This window comes from Oncorhynchus mykiss, chromosome 28, assembly GCF_013265735.2.
Source record: "Oncorhynchus mykiss isolate Arlee chromosome 28, USDA_OmykA_1.1, whole genome shotgun sequence".
Classification (NCBI taxonomy): domain Eukaryota; kingdom Metazoa; phylum Chordata; class Actinopteri; order Salmoniformes; family Salmonidae; genus Oncorhynchus; species Oncorhynchus mykiss.
In genome coordinates this window covers 9,763,595-9,777,500 of record NC_048592.1, presented here as the reverse complement: position 1 = coordinate 9,777,500, position 13,906 = coordinate 9,763,595, and the positions used below count along the sequence as shown (strand labels likewise).

Sequence of the window (13,906 nt, the reverse complement as noted above, 5' to 3'; positions counted from 1 at the left end):
TTTGAGCAGAGCATAATGGAGGGGTTTGAGCAGAGCACAATGGAGGGGTTTGAGCAGAGCACAATGGAGGGGTTTGAGCAGAGCACCGTGGAGGGATTTGAGCAGAGCACAGTGGAGGGGTTTGAGCAGAGCACAGCGGAGGGGTTTGAGCAGAGCACCGTGGAGGGATTTGAGCAGAGCACCGTGGAGGGGTTTGAGCAGAGCACAGGGGAGGGGTTTGAGCAGAGCACAATGGAGGGGTTTGAGCAGAGCATAATAGAGGGGTTTGAGCAGAGCACAATGGAGGGGTTTGAGCAGAGCACAATGGAGGGGTTTGAGCAGAGCACAATGGAGGGGTTTGAGCAGAGCACAATGAAGGGGTTTGAGCAGAGCACAATGGAGGGGTTTGAGCAGAGCACAGCAGAGGGGTTTGAGCAGAGCATAATGGAGGGGTTTGAGCAGAGCACAATGGAGGGGTTTGAGCAGAGCACAATGGAGGGGTTTGAGCAGAGCACAATGGAGGGGTTTGAGCAGAGCACAATGGAGGGGTTTGAGCAGAGCACCGTGGAGGGGTTTGAGCAGAGCACAATGGAGGGGTTTGAGCAGAGCACCGTGGAGGGGTTTGAGCAGAGCACAATGAAGGGGTTTGAGCAGAGCACAATGGAGGGGTTTGAGCAGAGCACAGCGGAGGGGTTTGAGCAGAGCACCGTGGAGGGATTTGAGCAGAGCACCGTGGAGGGGTTTGAGCAGAGCACAGGGGAGGGGTTTGAGCAGAGCACCTTGGAGGGGTTTGAGCAGAGCACCATGGAGGGGTTTGAGCAGAGCACAATGGAGGGGTTTGAGCAGAGCACAATGGAGGGGTTTGAGCAGAGCATAATGGAGGGGTTTGAGCAGAGCACAATGGAGGGGTTTGAGCAGAGCACAATGGAGGGGTTTGAGCAGAGCACCGTGGAGGGATTTGAGCAGAGCACAGTGGAGGGGTTTGAGCAGAGCACAGCGGAGGGGTTTGAGCAGAGCACCGTGGAGGGATTTGAGCAGAGCACCGTGGAGGGGTTTGAGCAGAGCACAGGGGAGGGGTTTGAGCAGAGCACAATGGAGGGGTTTGAGCAGAGCACCGTGGAGGGGTTTGAGCAGAGCACAATGAAGGGGTTTGAGCAGAGCACAATGGAGGGGTTTGAGCAGAGCACAGCGGAGGGGTTTGAGCAGAGCACCGTGGAGGGATTTGAGCAGAGCACAGTGGAGGGGTTTGAGCAGAGCACAGCGGAGGGGTTTGAGCAGAGCACCGTGGAGGGATTTGAGCAGAGCACCGTGGAGGGGTTTGAGCAGAGCACAGGGGAGGGGTTTGAGCAGAGCACAATGGAGGGGTTTGAGCAGAGCATAATAGAGGGGTTTGAGCAGAGCACAATGGAGGGGTTTGAGCAGAGCACAATGGAGGGGTTTGAGCAGAGCACAATGGAGGGGTTTGAGCAGAGCACAATGAAGGGGTTTGAGCAGAGCACAATGGAGGGGTTTGAGCAGAGCACAGCAGAGGGGTTTGAGCAGAGCATAATGGAGGGGTTTGAGCAGAGCACAATGGAGGGGTTTGAGCAGAGCACAATGGAGGGGTTTGAGCAGAGCACAATGGAGGGGTTTGAGCAGAGCACAATGGAGGGGTTTGAGCAGAGCACCGTGGAGGGGTTTGAGCAGAGCACAATGGAGGGGTTTGAGCAGAGCACCGTGGAGGGGTTTGAGCAGAGCACAATGAAGGGGTTTGAGCAGAGCACAATGGAGGGGTTTGAGCAGAGCACAGCGGAGGGGTTTGAGCAGAGCACCGTGGAGGGATTTGAGCAGAGCACCGTGGAGGGGTTTGAGCAGAGCACAGGGGAGGGGTTTGAGCAGAGCACCTTGGAGGGGTTTGAGCAGAGCACCATGGAGGGGTTTGAGCAGAGCACAATGGAGGGGTTTGAGCAGAGCACAATGGAGGGGTTTGAGCAGAGCATAATGGAGGGGTTTGAGCAGAGCACAATGGAGGGGTTTGAGCAGAGCACAATGGAGGGGTTTGAGCAGAGCACCGTGGAGGGATTTGAGCAGAGCACAGTGGAGGGGTTTGAGCAGAGCACAGCGGAGGGGTTTGAGCAGAGCACCGTGGAGGGATTTGAGCAGAGCACCGTGGAGGGGTTTGAGCAGAGCACAGGGGAGGGGTTTGAGCAGAGCACAATGGAGGGGTTTGAGCAGAGCATAATAGAGGGGTTTGAGCAGAGCACAATGGGGGGGTTTGAGCAGAGCACAATGGAGGGGTTTGAGCAGAGCACAATGGAGGGGTTTGAGCAGAGCACAATGAAGGGGTTTGAGCAGAGCACAATGGAGGGGTTTGAGCAGAGCACAGCAGAGGGGTTTGAGCAGAGCACAGCGGAGGGGTTTGAGCAGAGCACAATGGAGGGGTTTGAGCAGAGCATAATAGAGGGGTTTGAGCAGAGCACAATGGAGGGGTTTGAGCAGAGCACAATGGAGGGGTTTGAGCAGAGCACAATGGAGGGGTTTGAGCAGAGCACAATGGAGGGGTTTGAGCAGAGCACAATGGAGGGGTTTGAGCAGAGCATAATGGAGGGGTTTGAGCAGAGCACAATGGAGGGGTTTGAGCAGAGCACAGGGGAGGGGTTTGAGCAGAGCACCTTGGAGGGGTTTGAGCAGAGCACCGTGGAGGGGTTTGAGCAGAGCACAGGGGAGGGGTTTGAGCAGAGCACCTTGGAGGGGTTTGAGCAGAGCACCTTGGAGGGGTTTGAGCAGAGCACCGTGGAGGGGTTTGAGCAGAGCACAGGGGAGGGGTTTGAGCAGAGCACAATGGAGGGGTTTGAGCAGAGCACCGTGGAGGGGTTTGAGCAGAGCACAGGGGAGGGGTTTGAGCAGAGCACCGTGGAGGGGTTTGAGCAGAGCACCGTGGAGGGGTTTGAGCAGAGCACAGGGGAGGGGTTTGATTCTCTCTCCTGAGCGCAATTACCAAGGCCTGGTAGGGAGAACTGTATCAGAGAGCCACAAGGTATTGAGCCTGTGTCCACCCATGGTGCTTCACCACACCTCTCTAGAGAGGCCAGAGCCAGGAGTTTCAAGTGCTGTGTGATTATTGTTGCCTTGGCAGCCTGTCCTCATATTATTTTGAGCTGTCGCTCCCTCTCTTTCCCTCTCGCCGACTCCATCGATCTCCAGTGGACATGATGAATGATTTCAGTTGCCCGCTTGACTACATGGTGAGAGGAAAGCTGATAATGACTACTTTACCATCGCCATCACGCCTCCCCCCATTCACTCCTACAGCTGTGTGTTTGTGTGTGTGTGTGTGTGTGTGTGTGTGTGTGGTGCACGCGCCTGCATCACTGCTCTTGTGTAACACAGCTCTGAGATTTATGATTGCCTTCCAGCAGTACATCGACATATAGACAACTGTTACAGTGAGTGTTTGTTGTGTATGTTAATGAGAGCGAGAGAGAGTGTCTCTGCGTCTGTGTGGGTGGGCTGATAGTTTCTCTTTTTTGCTCACTTGAATAGAACTTAGCTAATTTTGGGTGTCATCAGTAATATGAATGTTTCGTGGGATGGTCTGAGTCTTTGCCTTCTGGTGCCCAGTGTCCCAGATGGTTGATTCGTCGTCATGGCAAATAAACTGATATGTAATGTTGATTCGTTGGCACAGTATCCCCTTCAGTAGGCAGGCCCGGGCCCCGGAGTCTCTGTGGGCGTAAGCATGCTGAGTTTCATGTTTTCGCCGCCTTAGGAGACGGAAATGTACATTTATATCCTGTAATATACACGGTTTGTCCTTTCTTTATCTCATTATTAGAATACAAAGAATATGTCTTTATTATTCAGAGCCAACCGAGCATACATTTATATTTTTTGCTGACATCGTGCCCAGCCAATCCCTCGGGACACCACACCCACACACGAGGGCCCCCAGGGACCGGAGTTGTTCCTGACCACATGCCCTGATGAGGAAACCATGAGTTTATGTGGTCAGGAAAAACTCCTGGCCCCTTACTCAAACATGTCAGTGATAGTACTTAAATCAGGTGTCATAAGCAGATTGCTGCTAGAAGAAGGAGAAGTTGGTCGTTGGGCCAGAGGATCAAAAGAGCAGGTGAATGACCAGGGAGCCGTTTACTCTCAAGGGCCCGGGCACTTGGGAGGTTGTACTGTAGAAATGAGCTTGATGACTTATAGCTGTGGACATGATGCCGCTTGATCGATGTCAATTGTGGTGGCTAATGCCACGTTCTCCTTATGTTTGAGGAAACATAGGACACAATTCTGGTGTTTGTTAAAAGTGATGGCAAACATTATCTTCTACCGTAATTCATCGATTGGATTGATAAAATCCTTATCGAACATTGTGTCTTACTCTGATGTAGGCGGATATAGACTATCTTACTCCTTGTTGATTTGATGTCGTCCCGATGTTGTCTGGCTGAAGTGCTGGTTATCCTTTTTACTGTCACAAAACACTTCTTACAATGTTATTCTGTCTGAGCCCCAGTGTTTATCAGATTTTCCCGAGCAATAGCAAGGTGTAGATAGCTGCTCTGCTGAATGGGCACGTCAGTTTTGTGTATGTATGGCAAAAATATATATTTATTTCTCTCCCACCTCCCTTGATCTTGTCACTTGAGTCGACGGTCCGTGTGTGCGGTATACACCAGTTTGCCAAGCGACTGTGAAGTGGAAGAAACGGACGGTGCGTGAGCAATGCAGACCCGTGACTGACTAGCTAGCTACTGCATTGCTCTGTGCTCTCTCCCAGAAAAGATTGAGTTACGGGAGCAGTGTATTTGTCTGTAATATAAACTGCAGCTCCAACAAAAAGGCCTTTTACTGTGGTGATTTAATGTGAAGGCCACTAAAAGGTAAAATCCCCTGCATGTTTAAACATATCTGAGTGGAGGAGAACCAAAGGCCTGTTATCTGTCCTTGATTAAAGGCCCAGTGCAAATCCAAAACGGGATCTTCCTGAGTTTTAATGTATATATTTCAACGCTATGAAGTCGGAGTAATACTATGAAATAGTGCAAATTATGATAATGCGTTTTTAGTGTAAGAGCTGTTTGAGAAGGCCGGCTGAGATTTCTGCCTGTTTTGGAGGAATGGGAGTTTTGGCCTGCCTGGTGACATAACCATGCGATAAATGAGTTAATAGACCAATAAAAAAGACCGTTCCAAACCTCTCTACCAATAACAGCTCGTTTTCAGATGTCCCCTCCCCACTCAGACCACTCCCATACACTCCAAGCTACATTCTTGCTTGAGTAATTGCTCTTTGCTAAGAGACTATTGTTGTTTATTTTTGACCATTTTAATTGAAAACAATCACATAAGGTACTTCATTGTTACCCAGAAATGATTTGATATTGAGATAAAAACAGCTGCTTTGGTCCTTTAATAATCAAACTTGTTAGCAGATAAGAAATAACAGCAGGAGACAACCACAGACATTGACATTTATGAGTCCTCTCTATCTCGTCTCACCAAACACAAACAACATAGGCAAGAAGAAAGGCGTGTCATGTAACCTGTGATATGTCTCGCTCCCCTGCCATGGCCTCTTCCCTCTCTCTATCCTCCTTTTTCTCACTCATTCCCCCTCCCTGTTTTTCACCATATCCCTTATCTAAATCTCTCTCTTTCTCTTCCTCCCTCCTCTCTCTCCAGGTATGTGGTCGTTCTCTGTGTCCGAGCTGGCTGTTCCGGGGGCGGAGGTGGGCCGTATCTCGGCAACAGATGCTGACCTGGGCGACAATGCCAAGCTGGAATATACCATCCTGGAGGGAGAGACGGGGAACACCTTCAACATCAGCGGAGCGAACCAAGAGGCTGTGATCACACTGAACAAGGTGAGAGGGAAGATAGATGTGGGAGTAAGCGAGGGAACGTGTTTGGTGTTACCCGAGAGAGGAGGGTTGGAGGGAACGAGGGAGGGCGGAACAGGGTGGAATAATGGAACAGATGATGAGGAGGAGGAAAGGAGGAGAGAGAGGAAACAGGTGAGCCTGCTATGCTGGATATCTAGTGTTTTCTCTGTGAGCCAGACGGCCATATCTGTCTGTGTGCTTGTTGAATCAGCTCGCATTTGCCTTGATGCTGTCTGATTCTAGATGATTCCCCCCAGAGCTGACTGTCACTCTGGGTTATCTACTAATGAAGACGTGTGGTTGGGGATGAGAGCTGACACTGTGTTTGTTGCGTGGAACATGTGTGTGTATGTGTGTCTGTCTCACGCGTTATTACTCACCTGTGAGTGGGCCTCTCTCACGTGTGATGTTGATGTTGACTGACATCAATAGCAGCAACACCAAAGACCTCTAGTCTGTCTCAGAGACACGCATGAAATATGCTATTTGAAGCTAAATTAGCCTTTCAAAGAAGCGCATACACAGTGTGTGAGTGATAAAAATATACCCTGCTCTTTAATATAGCCTGTCACTTAGATCTGAGATATGAGAGACTCTGAGGCGCCTCTGATGGTCATCCAGTGTGAGTGTGTTTTACTGTGTGTGTGTGTGTGTGTGTGTGTGTATGTGTATGTGTGTGTGTGTGTGCGTGCGTGCGTGCGTGCGTGCCTGCGGATGTGTGTGTCACTGTGACAGCCCCCCCAGGGTTTGTGAGATGTGTTAAAAAAGCCTTGGCCGGAGGTAGGGTTGTAAAGGATTTCCAGGCCTGGGATGTGTTACTTTGATAAGAGAGAGAGGGGAGGGAGGGAGGGGGGAAGAGACAGTGAGAGGTGGAGAGGGAAGGGGAAAGAGAGAGAGGTGAGGGGAAAGGGGTGGGGGCACTAAGGTATAAAAGGACTGGATGCTGCGTCCAAGATGTCCGACCGTTGTTTTCAACGTAATCTACTCACGTTTGCACACGGCAATTCGTGGACCGTCTAAATCCGGGTTGCAACATCACATGCGCACTAGCACTCAGTGAGCACAGGGCAGTGAGCAGCGACGAGGTTGTCATGTCATCCATAAACATGGCAGACATTGGGTGAATATAAGATTTTTAAATCTTTGGTGATACAAAAAATAATAATAATCGGCCTCAGTGACAATTATTTTAATTATTCAATGGATGTTTTGTGGACTAAAGGTCATGACTCAAGTGTCTTATTGGGAATTTTCAAATCTGACTTCTCTATGTGGCTGTCAATGGAAATGGTATTTCTTGTCTGGGCGTCAGTTAAACTGTAGTACTGAAGCAAGACTGTAGGTGCAGTCGAAACTGTGCTTCAAGACCAGAACGCTGGCCCCTTGGGTGGGTGTGTGTGTGTGTGTGTGTGTGTGTGGGGGGGGGTGGATGGATGGAAGGAAACAGGGAGGAAAAAGAGAGTGAAATTAGCGAGACAGCCAGAGCAAAAACAGATGGAAGAGATAGTGAGAAAAAGAGGAGAGAGAAAAGAGAGAGAGGCACAAATGAAGTGGAAAAACACACCCAAAGGAAGACAGGCAGGCTGAAAAATAGAGGTTTGTTTGAGAAAAAAACAACAGAGTTAGAGAGAGAGAAATAAGAGAGAGCAATATAACATAGAGAGAATGTCTAAGCAGCATCCGGCAGAGGGAGATAGAAGTGATCAATTCACAGTGTGCTCAGTCACTGGAGAAATGAGAGGGAAAATGACTTGTAAACAAATACACACCTCCTCTCACATCCCTCTCCAATCACATCCCTCTCCTATCTCCCCTCGGATTCCGACTCCATTGCACTGAGGACGCCAAACAAAACCTAAAATTATTTGTCCAATATGGAACGTTGTCTCCCTCCTTCCCCCAAAAAGATATTCTGGAAAGAAATAGAAGAGATGGATATTTTTATGTCTGTCTTCTCTAGCGCTCTTCCAAATTGGCTCAGGGAACACACGGTTGTCGTTGTGACAGAGGGAGGATAAGAATGATAGGTGGGCGCTAGGTAGGTGGGTGTAGCTGAGAAGAAGACTTGAGGAGGTTACAAGGGATTTAGCCGTTCAGAGAATCCACACGTAACTAATGGAAAACATAGAAGATATAAACAAAGCCAAAAAATGGCGCCAAGCTCCCGCTCCCGATTTGCACAACAACAAAAAGTGTGTTTGGGTATGTGTGTTGTATGTGTTGAGGTTTGTGTGTATTGAATCACTCACTATCGATGGCCAGTTTGTCTGTAGGGAAGGGGGGGGGGGGGGGGGGGGGGGGGGGAGAAAGGGAGGGGTTTTGTGGGAAGAGATGATCTTTTTGCCCTTGAGGAAAATATTTCCAACTGGAACAATCTCTGCTACCACTGAGTCTGCCCTGACCTCGATGTGGGAAGAATCTTTCTACCGTTGATCTTAGACTTACAGCCACACACACAGCCGCACGGACACACACACACACACACACACAGGCACACTGGAATACATACACAGGCGAACACACAGGCGCACACACAGACACAGGCGCACACACAGACACAGGCGCACACACAGACACAGGCGCACACACAGACACAGGCGCACACACAGACACAGGCGCACACACAGACACAGGCGCCCGGGCACAAACACACAAACATTGTTGACCTTGGCTGGCAGCTATCCCTGTTAACAATCAGTGGGATGCGAAAAATGTGGTGTGAAGGAAGGTGTGAAGGAATACAGTCATTTGTTTAAAAAAGGGGAAAAAATGGTGGCGCCTTCCTAAAAGAATGAGGTTCAGCACTGTGTGATGTGACAGATGACAGAGGGGGGGGGGGGGGTGGGGGAGAGTGTGTTTGTGTGTGTGTGTGTGAATGTGTATCTGTCAGGGACAGACAGCGACAGGCCCATAGGCAGTGGTAGAGAGTGGAGAGGTGGGGTGAGGTGAGGGTGGTGGAGGGTTAGCCAGGGACGTGCAGGGGAAGCTGGGTCGTTAACACTCCGGCAGTCAGTCTGGGTAAAGACTGGAGACTGCCTGTCTCTTATCACTGCTTATTCACAGTCAGTCTCCCAGGGCCACAGCAAACTCTCTCTCCCCTCTCTCTCCATATCTCTCTCTCTCTCTCTCTCTCTCTCCCTATGCCTCGCTCTTTCTGTTTCCCTTTCTCTCACTCTCTCTCTCTCTTTCTCTCTCCCTCCCTTTGTCATCCCCTCACTCATCCTCCTCCTCTCCTTTTCTCTGTTCTCAGGGGCCATTTTGTTGGATACTAGCCGTTTTTGTCTCAGTCTGACTCATTGTTGTGATTCCCCCTCTTAACTGCCTGGGCAATAGGTCCCTCTAATTCAACCTCTAAACGGTGTCCGGGGATTTGAAAAATGGACAACTATTCATTTATAGGCTTATATGAGCACCCCAGTAGGTTTTTTTGAAAAGGGGTTTTCTGAGGGCAGTGGATTGAGATGAGATCTAGTCCCTGCGCACACAGGCCTAAACGCAGAGAAAGGGAAGGTTCGAAGCCAATAGAATGTGTTTGGAATTGGGAAATACATTTTGGCATCCAATCTCTCCACTCTCATACCGTTGTGTTTGGTACAAACTACAGGTCTACCGGGTAAACATCTCAATCCCATTGATGTTAAATCTATAGTTCACTTGAACCGTCAAGTGAACTAAGGTTTACAACAAGGCTTCTTCTCTGTAAATAAGCAAGGAGTTCCTTGTTACTGCTCTGCAAAGCTGCCACCCAGTGGTGGATATAACAGCTGTAATCGGAGACAGTTAATTGACATGGTGCCCTCTACTCACATGTGGTAGTGTAGGGCTGGTAAGAAAACTTCAAACGGACCTTTAGAGCCGCTACCCCCTAGGCACTTTTAGGAATGTGTAACCTACCCTGTCAGAGGTCAAGGTGGAGCTATTACTATATTGCGTATACCTACGGTATCCAATCCTTACACATCTATGTGAAGTCAAGAGCTTGGGACTATAAGGTTCTATTTGCAAAAATATGATTTTGGAGATAAGTGGCTTTCAAGTTCCAAACCCTCATTGGTTTGAAATGGTGTCAGACATTTTTAGGTTGTATTTTTAAACGTTTTCCACATTTCTTGTGTTTCAGCCTGAATTTAAAATGGATTTAACACAATACCCCAGAATGTCAAAGTGAAATTATGTTTTTTGAAATGTTTACAAATCAATTTAAAAATGAGAAGCTGAAATGTCTTGAGTCCGTAAGCATTCAACCCCTTTGTTACGGCAAACCTAAATAAGTTCAGGAGTAAACATTTGCTTAAGTCACGTAATAAGTTGCATTGGACTCTGTGTTCAATAATAGTGTTTAACATGATTTTTTGGAAGGACTTCCTCCTCTCTGTACCCCACACAAACAATTATCTGTAAGGTCCCTCAGTCAAGCAGTGAATTTCTAACACATATTCAACCACAAAGACCAGGAAGGTTTTCAATGCCTTGCAAAGAAAGGCACCTATTGGTAGATGGGTAAAAATAACAAATAAACAGCTGCCTCTGATTGGGAATCATACCAGGCCAACATAGATATATAATTACCTAGATGACCCACCCTAGTCAAACCCCGACCTAACTAACAGAGAATAACAGGCTCTCTATGGTCAGGGCGTGACACCGCCAGACACTGGTAGATGAATTCACCTTTCAGCAGGACAATAATTTGAAACAAATCTACACTGGAGACGCTTACCAAGAAGACAGTGAATGTTCCTGAGTGACCGAGTTAGTAGTAAGACCTAGCTGGGTCCAGAGTGTGCTGACTACACAGCTGCATGCTACACAGGTCTATGACACTGATCCTCAGCAACATTTGGAGTCCAATGAGAAATTGTCCTCAGTTGGTGGAGCATGGCACTTGCAAAGCCAGGATATGATTTAAAATGTACGCACGCGTGACTGTAAGTCTCTTTGGATAAAAGTTCCTGCTTAATAGTATATGCTACATCACAAAAGACGATCATCTTCGCCCAATATGTACATTCTCTGATTTCATTCCAGGTATGTTTTTTGGGGGGTATGAGCTGTGTAAACCTTCTATTCATATATCTGTGTGATTCCACCTAGGGACACTTTAATTCCATTGGTTAGCCATTATTTCCATATGCTCTCACTTTAAACGGCTGGCTGATCCACGGTCACCGGCTAGCAACGCTCCGAGGATTATCTGTGTTTGTTTTCTCACTGAGAAGAGAGATTGTACTAATCTCCTCGGAGAGGAGAGAGAGAAAGGAGAGAGAGAAAGGAAGAGCGAGAGAGAGAGAGAGAGAGAGCGAGAGAGAGAGAGAGAGAGAGAACATGGGAGCGAGAGGAAAAGAGAAACAGAGGGATGAAAGAGAGAGAGGAAGGGAGAATGAGGATGCGAGACGAAAAGGGGGATATACCCAAAATATAGGGATGAGTATACAGACAGAGGGCAGAGGGAGAAAAAGAGAGGAAGGAAGGACATGAACAGAGTGAGTGACAGAAAAGAGGGAGAGAGAAAGAGCAAAGTGTGAAGAGATTTAGAGGATACTCTGTTCCAGCAATACTAAAGTTGCATGTCTGTCTGCAAAATTGCTCAGAGCTAAGTCTGCAATCTTAAGTGAGTAGTCAGACAAAGACATAATCTTGATGTAAAATGTTGAGAATTGAGTAAAACCTCACATAGGCTACGCCAGCAGGATAGAGAAGGCAGTATACAGCATCATGCAGTTAAAGAGATCATTTTTCACTTGCATATTCCCCTACGGTAAGATGGCTACACATATACAATAGCTGCAAAGAAGTCGGATTCAGATCATTTAAAGCCTCACTGATCAGCCTGCCCCGCCCCCACACACACACACACACACACACACACGCACACACACACACACACACACACACACACACACGCGCACACGCACACACACACACACATATGAGCATGAGCCGTATTTGATGCCGTATTTGACTATTGTGCCATACTGGTTAGTTAATTAATTCCATGCTAAGTCCGTAGCAAAAGGCAATTGTTACAGAGAAAGAATTAGAATTTCAAAAAAGAGTGAGTGCAGGACAGGACAAGAGAAGGTTGTACTAAGAGATGGAGAGATTGGGAGAGAGTGAGTGAGAGTGAGTGGGAGAGTGAGAGTGGGAGAGTGAGAGTGGGAGAGAGAGAGTGGGAGAAAGAGAGTGGGAGTGAGAGAGTGGGAGGGAGAGAGTGGGAGAGTGGAAGGGAGAGAGTGGGAGAGAGAGAGAGAGAGAGAGAGAGCGAGAGAGAGAGAGAGTGGGAAAGTGAGAGTGGGAGGGAGAGAGAGAGTGGGAGGGAGAGAGAGAGTGGGAGGGAGAGAGAGAGGGAGTGGGAGAGAGAGACAGGGAGAGTGGGAATGAGAGACAGGGAGAGTGGGAGAGAGAGAGAGAGAGTGGGAGAGAGAGAGAGAGAGAGAGAGAGAGAGTGGGAGAGAGAGAGAGAGAGTGGGAGGGAGAGATAGTGGGAGAGAGAGAGAGTGGGAGGGAGGGAGGGAGAGAGAGAGAGTGGGAGAGAGAGACAGGGAGAGTGGGAGAGAGAGAGAGTGGGAGAGAGAGAGAGTGGGAGAGAGAGAGAGTTGGAGGGAGAGAGAGTGGGAGAGAGAGAGAGTGGGAGGGAGGGAGGGAGGGAGGGAGGGAGAGAGAAAGAGAGTGGGAGAGAGAGACAGGGAGAGTGGGAGTGAGAGTGGGAGAGAGTGAGAGATCCAGAGAGAGAGAGAGAGACAGAGAGAGAGAGTGGGAGGGAGGGAGGGAGGGAGGGAGTGGGAGGGAGGGAGGGAGAGAGAGAGTGGGAGAGAGAGACAGGGAGAGTGGGAGTGAGAGTGGGAGAGAGTGAGAGATCCAAAGAGAGAGAGAGAGAGGGAGAGAGGGAGAGTGGGAGTGAGAGACAGGGATAGTGGGAGTGAGAGACAGGGACAGTGATGGGCATGATACACCAGCATAGGATGCCGCGTGGTGAAACACCGCTTCCCATTCATTTCAATGGAAGGAAAGTGGTGAGAAGCAGAGAGGGCGGTGACCTTTGGGTGGTGCGAAGGTGGCGTGGGAGGCGGTGAAAAACCTTTCCCAACTTTATGCAAATCACCAGTGGCGACCTCTGGACAATGACCAATCATATCGAGTGGTTCCCATGACATTTGACGCTATGCGACCCAAGGTTGGAGACTTTCTTCAGCAAAGATGGCTGACAAAAATACTAGGATGGAAGCAAATGCAAGTGATTATAGTGTCATAACGAATCATGCATAAAATTGTACAGTAAACAGGAATATGTTAGTTAACGACAAACAATTATGCATATTTTTTTATCATAAAGTTAATTTACAAAAAAAATCTGGTTGTTTAATGTTTTAGGGACTCCTGAAACTACCAGCAAAGCAGGCTGTCGTCTTGTGAAACAGTGGATGTAAAGAATCTAGCTAGCTAAATCATTTACTGCGAATTGAATGTACTGTAAATTGAATTTTGTAAGCTTGCCTTGCTGATATTTGCCTCGCAGATAGATGAAATAACATAGCTAGCCATGTTCTTGCTTATTGTGCAGTGGAGGATAAAAATACCTGTATGCCCATGGATGTGTAGCTAGCTATGTAGCCAATCTGTGTATGGACCCTAAAGCGTTTGGTATAAATATTAGTTCAGAACCTAGCTATGAACCTCAGCTATCATAGCCAGTTGTATCAACTTCAAAACAGTCTCAATGACATTAATGAAGCCTATGGATTGAGTAGAATATAATATAACTCTGTGTCAAGGATGCAAGTCGTATATACATGTAGTTATTACCATGCATGAGATCCTCACATTGTAGCCTGTACATTTAATATATTCACTGATCATGTACTCTACTTTGGCAAATAGAGGTGCAGTTCAGGTGTGAATGTCTTTGAGATTGTTTTTCAGTCATATCCAATACCAGGAGTATCAAATTCCAGTCTTTGAATGATGCTGTGTCTGCATGTATGTATTACAATTATACACTTCAACAGTGTTTAACAATCCTGGTCCTGGGACATCAATGATTACACATAGTA

General features: G+C 48.1%; 1 protein-coding gene across 3 annotated transcripts in view; it reads left to right on the top strand.

Annotated features, from left to right (window-relative positions):
• LOC110508473 overlaps positions 1 to 13,906 on the top strand; it is a 144,834-nt gene that overhangs the window by 106,471 nt on the left and 24,457 nt on the right. For all 3 annotated transcript variants that reach the window (XM_036966293.1, XM_036966294.1, XM_036966297.1), the window contains exon 6: positions 5,656 to 5,837. In XM_036966293.1, the coding sequence (XP_036822188.1) occupies positions 5,656 to 5,837 (182 nt within the window). The remainder of the gene's footprint in view (positions 1 to 5,655; positions 5,838 to 13,906) is intronic.